The sequence below is a fragment of the Cariama cristata genome, unplaced genomic scaffold (assembly GCF_000690535.1).
Source record: "Cariama cristata isolate BGI_N322 unplaced genomic scaffold, ASM69053v1 scaffold7350, whole genome shotgun sequence".
NCBI classification, from domain to species: Eukaryota; Metazoa; Chordata; class Aves; order Cariamiformes; family Cariamidae; genus Cariama; species Cariama cristata.
This window is the reverse complement of record NW_009592872.1, coordinates 1,225-7,398: the sequence shown is the minus strand read 5'-3', so window position 1 is coordinate 7,398 and position 6,174 is coordinate 1,225. Positions and strand designations below refer to the sequence as shown.

At 39.6% G+C, this 6,174-nt stretch overlaps 1 protein-coding gene across 1 annotated transcript in view; it reads left to right on the top strand.

The window, feature by feature from the left end:
• COG3 (component of oligomeric golgi complex 3) overlaps positions 1 to 2,482 on the top strand; it is a gene marked incomplete at its 5' end in the record, with an annotated part of 30,461 nt that extends 27,979 nt beyond the window's left edge. Inside the window, 3 exons of the mRNA XM_009699310.1 lie at positions 123 to 250; positions 1,161 to 1,259; positions 2,453 to 2,482. Coding sequence (XP_009697612.1) covers positions 123 to 250; positions 1,161 to 1,259; positions 2,453 to 2,482 — 257 coding nt within the window. The remainder of the gene's footprint in view (positions 1 to 122; positions 251 to 1,160; positions 1,260 to 2,452) is intronic.
• Positions 2,483 to 6,174: the final 3,692 nt, after the last annotated feature.

Sequence of the window (6,174 nt, the reverse complement as noted above, 5' to 3'; positions counted from 1 at the left end):
CCTTTCGCTCAACCCTGTGGTTGTGATCAGCCCCCGTAAAGTGGAGGTGATATTCTGGAGTGTAGATTTCAACTAGCAGAATGCCATTTTAGCCTATTAAGCATATTTTCTTTGACTTTCAGCAAAGATCAACGATCTGGTCTCTTCCACGTATAAGACAATAAAAACAAAGCTGCCATCAACGTTACGAAGCATGTCGTTATACTTGTCCAATAAAGATACAGAATTAATTTTGTTTAAGCCAGTTAGGGTGAGTATTGCTAGATGTACTTCAGCATGTTTTCCTGTAGGTGTTGGGCCTTCATTTAGTTCAAGAATTTAAACACATTTTGTGGGATCGTTCACCTTACATTTCTTTGTGTGTATGGTTATATGTATAATATATCTGTATAAATGTATGTTTGCATATATTTATAAGTGTATATATATATACACAGACACACATACATACGCATATCTGTGTATCTGTTGAGTTATTCAAGGTTACCAGTCCAGCTGGTAAACGTGTGACAAATACCACGCGCATGCAATAGCGAACAGCCTTATTACAGTCACTATGATGTCCATGATCTGAGAAGCCTGTTGAAAAGACACATAAAATTAAAAAAAAAAGTAATAATATGGTCTGTGATATGTTTAGCTGAAAAAAACCCAAAGAGCACAGCTTTCCTGCTCTCCATTGTACTCAACCTACATAACACACACACGTTACAGGGAGGTAACTGGTTCTGTTCATCCTGCACATCTTCCTTTTGGCACCATATGAGCTACTATAAAGAAAATTAAATCTGTCCCAGCCAAAACCAGTACAGCCTGATTAGTTATGCGTGGGCAAGAGAGGATGGTACAGATTCAATGAGAGACCCACTGTAAACCCACCAGAAGGAATCAAGCTTGAGTTTTAAGCTTCCAGGTGAAGTCTGTAGGACTCGGTGTTTCAGCTTTGCACATCTTAGCTGAAGTTTTGATCTCATAGCCAATGTGGATTCCTTGTGGCTGTTTTGGGACTTGTTTCAGAAGAAAAGCTCTTAAAGCTCAACCACTTCTCCCTACCTGGTCAATTCATTAGCTATTCCATGTACGTTGTGCTTATTCTGGTTCATGTTTGAGATGGGTGTTGTGTTTTTTAATACTGAGTTTTTTTGTCTTTCCTTTAAAAGAATAATATTCAACAAGTGTTCCAGAAACTCCATGCTTTGTTAAAAGAAGAATTTAGTAGTGAAGATCTCCAGATCATAGCTTGTCCTTCAATGGAACAGGTATATATTGAAGCTTGCTCTTTCATGTGACTGGCTTTTTTAAAGACTAATTTTTTCATTTTTAGTATTTTCAGTATTCAGAATCTTTATTTATTATCTTCCTTAATCCTGGGCTTTATCTGAACTCTAGGCTCTCAGCTAATAGGGGGTTTTGTTTGGTTTTTTTAATGATAATCCAATAGAGTTTTTAAACTAAGGTGATGATTGATGTTGCTGGGGATTGAGTTGTACAACATCATAAGAGAGTCTTTCCATTTCTGGGCATTGTCTTTTTGAAGAACTATCAAAGCTAATGAATATGCTTTAAAAAAGCCTGTGCGTGTGAAGGCATTCTTGCTTTTGACAAATAGAAAAAGCAGCAACTTTTACATTTAGGAAGCGTGAGAAAGAATTAAAAGGGTTCATTTGAAGTAAATGGCATTGGGAAAATGTGCAGATGTTTATGGAAATGTAACCCCACATGGTAAGGTCTTTGATCTCAGAGATGATTGACGTTAAGAATTCTCTGTATTAGGATGCTCTGACAGAAACCAAGTAGGCTTTTAAAAATCTTGCTTTGACTTTAGTGGTTCAGGGAATGTAGATAGAATTGTGATTATTCCAGGATGCCAGTATTTAAACAGATAATTTAGTTCATGGAATGGAGGACGTTGCTTGCAGTGAATGTGGCCACAGGGATGTGTGATAACTATCCTGGAGCATAGAGTGGGAGTGATGCACTGGAAGGAGGGGGAGTTATCCTAGAAGAGTTGACTTCCTCTAATTGTTTATCTGTTAATCCTTAGAATCACTTCTACAAACTGAAGTGTATGGGAAACCAGTAATCTGTGGGAAACAAGTATTGCGAAGGATTCTAAATGTATTTCAGATATCCAAGATGAACGTTAACGTTTTTTGCCAGTGCATGTGTTTTTTGGAATTCCTTGACAATGCATGAAGTCATCTTAGAAACTTTGACACAGTAGGTTGTGACTGCTGAAATGATTAGGCAGCATGGTCAACAGTTGCGTTTTAAAAAGCCTATGAGTAGACATTTGACGGGAAATGCTGGCCAGTTGTTTTGTAGCTGTCTTCTCCTGATTTGTCTAAGACTCTATGTGCTTCCTAGGAATCCTTTTTAAAGGTTAAAATACAAGACATCATTCTGAAACTTAGCTGCTCTGTCTAATGTAGGCTTTCCTTTTGTCTTTCAGGTGAATTTACTTTTATCGATGTCCAAGTAGCCCAACAGTGGGGCTGCTTAAAACAAGCTTCAGCTGAATGCCAGGCAGTGAAGGGAATGCAAAGACATTTACTTGAAGTGGACGAAGGATCCCACTGTGCAGGCCAGTCTGCATCAAAACTATCCAGGCTGCTTAACCCTGTTTTAGGAAAAAAAGAAAAAAACAGTTTTATTGATTTGTTAAAGATCTTCCTGTTCATTGGCTTGAGAAGTCGGGGGGAAGAAAACAAAACAAAAAACCTTTGTTGATCACTCTTATGGAACCTCAGTTACTGCCTTATCCAGATGTTTTCGAAGTTGAAATCCTGGGTGGTTTGTTTTATGTAAAAACTTTTCTTGCTTTCCTTTAATAAGCTGATGTATGCAGTGAAAAGCCGCACTTTCAAAGACACGCTGGAAATGAAGGGTAGGGAATCAAATGGGAACAGTAATAGGTATTTGCAAGGCTTGGAGATAAGCACGTTGGTATGACAATTTGACTTAAGCAAGCATGCTCTGTTTTTTCTTTAACTCTCCCGAAAATCCTGGTAATCCACCACATGCTTGAACGTAATTCAGAGATTCTTAGTTGGGAAAACTTTATTTCCCGCATGTGAAGCATTTCTTGAAACACTGGATATGCTGTTTTTCTTACACGGTTGTGATTGGGCGCTGTGAGGTCTGACCTGAAGTTTCATGCTTTAACCTTCTGCCATGTAAAGAATCTCAGATCCTGGGATTTGCGATGGAAAGCTGTGCAATATAATTTCTGTTGTTTCTGAGGGAACTGTGTGTTTTTCGATGCTTTACAGCAAAGCTTAGCATTGAGATTCTCAGGTAGTTAGTTTTAGGTTAGAGTTGGTTTTTGGCCTTACCCAAGATCAGATGGTGGTGTCGCATTGTTTAAAGTGGGAGCTGGGACTGGAACTTGTACAGCCTTTGTCCGCTGGAGTAAGTGCTAGTAAGGGGGTGAGGGTATGCCAGAAATTGAATGTGTAAGCCTGTCAAATCGGCATTGTAAACAGAGGATAAGTACTTGGTAACAATGCATGCTGTTCAGTATGCATTAATTGGTCATTATTTCAGAAAGCTGAATGGTAAATACTTGGCCATTAATGGAAGGAAACACTACAAGCAGCTTTAGGGTGTCTCAGTGTGTAAGTCTTTATTGTGCAGCACTGCAAAAGAATAATGTGGTGACTTACACGACAGATTTTTAACTTATTTATAAAACCTGTTCTGTAGTTTTAAATATGTAGAAATTTCCATGCACATCAGTGGTGTTTTGATTTAATAATTTTCATGTTATAAATCACATGGCTGGAGACGAAGATGGTAGAACTTAAAGCTACCAGGGGAAGTGTTGCAGCAGTGGTGCTGAGGTACATAAATGGTACTCGTAGGACCTTACGTGACTCCTTAAAAATTAACTAAAAGAACTAACAAGGAAGAAAACTTGTCCTTTCTTTTTACTTATGTAGAAATACAGGCTGTAAAATAATGTCCAGTGCATTGTAATATATGTATATTTGTTTTTTATAAACTTTTACAGAAGGACTGCATGGTCGCTGTACAGTTATGACTGACTTAATACAGACATTGTACAGAAAAGACGTGAAGGGTAAACCATTGCAGTAGTCACTCTTGTGCTTGGGATCTTTTTCTCTCTTAGAGTACCCAGACAGTTCTAGGACAGCTGGTTGAAAGATTAGAAGAGCAGTCGGTTTATACAGCCTGTTTGCTAAATGAACATTTGTTTAAACATGTACAGTTTCAGATATTTACGTTTACAAATAGTGTAAATACTTCCAAAAGATTAATTTAAGATGCTTTATATTATCTGACTAGAAACTCTCTGTTTTTAATTTTTTTAAATAAAAATGTTGCCTCCTATTTTCGTCCAAGAGTAAAGCTTTATTCTGTATCCCAAGGCTTATCTGTTAAGATAACTGTCATACAGAGACAATAAACATCCTGTAAGTACAGGCAGTGCATTGCTGAGAAATGTTCTTTTTTAGCAGTAAGAGAATTGACTTTATTTGGCACAGATGTATACCTGAGTGCTGAATGTACAGCTAATTGTTAAAGTAATGCCTTTTTATGGTTATAATAAAAGTAAATTTGTATTTTCTTTACTGACAAACGATCTTGTGTGACTAAGTGGTCTCTTTGCTTGCAATTTTGTTAGGGGAAGGAAACCACAACTGTAGTGCAAGAACATATTTTAACTAGTTGGCTTTTACTAAGAGAAAACTTGGGAGCTGGTGGCAGAAAGTGCAAGTATTGTATTTGATAGCTGTTCTTGTTGCCTGGTTACTCACAGTCTTACCTACCCATAGTTTCTTACTACCACTTACTGTTCTTCTGGCCTTGGGGTTGTAGAAACACATCATCCAGAGGCTTGTGGTTTGTCCTCTGTAACGTCAGCGTGGAGCTTCCCTTCACCCTCTGGCTTTGACAATGTCATTTGAATGAACTAACCTTAGGAAAAGTGCTCCTTTCTTGTGGAATTCAGCTTCTATCTGACTGGTATGGGGCAGCGATGTGTGACCATTGGTTCCTAGGTGCTTGGAGCCTCCCTAAAGAGGTCTGGCCCTTTGGATTACATCTCTCATTAAATGAAGTGAATACCAAAGCAGCTGCCCAGGTATTCACGCTTCGTTTTGTACAACAGTGGTACCCGCAGCATAGCTTAGGCTGTGCTGCCTGTTTTCCAAGAAAAAACAATAGTCCCTTCCTCCAACTGTACATGTTTAGTGTTGACAAAGTGATGTGGGTCGGAAAAAGGGAAAAAGTCTGTGCTCCTGAAACAACTCCTGTGGTGACTGCAGGTAGATCCAGCCCTGGGTCCGCAAACGCTGCTTTCTCCTACTCTCATGCATTTTTATCCTCATTGAGCCCTAAAACCAAACCAACACTGGAGCAAATCTGAGCTTTGATATAAAGACCTCTGAATAGAACAACAACAACGAAAAAAAAAGGCCATAAGAATCAGTTCGCCCCTTTCAGTGGTGGCCAACCATGCCACTAAGCCACGGAATTTACTATCTACCACCACCCGGAGCCCCAGGAGGCACCTCATCTTCCCTCTCTTGGATTGCCTGTGGTCCCTGTACCCAAGTTGCTGTTGGTCATCCCCTCTCCACCAGCCTGAGGGTCTCTGGCTGGGAGCCAAAGCAGGCTCGTCAGTCACGCTTGGTACAAGTTCCCAAAGGTTCAGTTCATCAGCTGTAGGAAGGAAGCCATCTCCTTGAAAGTACTGCACGTTCAGTCTATAACCCCACTGATCGTACTATGATCCATCAAGTGCTTTCAACCAAGATGACCTTGGTGTTACAAGGACTTAATGTACAGGAAAATAGGCATGTGAACTTGAAAAAAGGAGCTTTGTCTTCATCACAAAGTGACTGTTGTCACCTTGATGAAGGAAAAGTTGATCTGAAATGCTGATGTAACTGCTTGCTGCGAGTTAATGTCTTCATTTCAGTATTTCATGCAGATAGAAGATGATGAAACACAAGGAGTGATGTCACTGAGAGAGGGGTTGCCAAAAGTATTGCAACACTGTTATTTTGGACAGCAGGCTCCTGAGATGAATCTTTTTAGGTTGAAGGAAGAGCTCCTCTTCGCTTTCTGGCCACTGAAGTAGGTGACTCGTCTCGGGGTCTTTCAACTGCAAAGAGAGCCCATGGGAAGTGAAGAGCGTTAATGCTG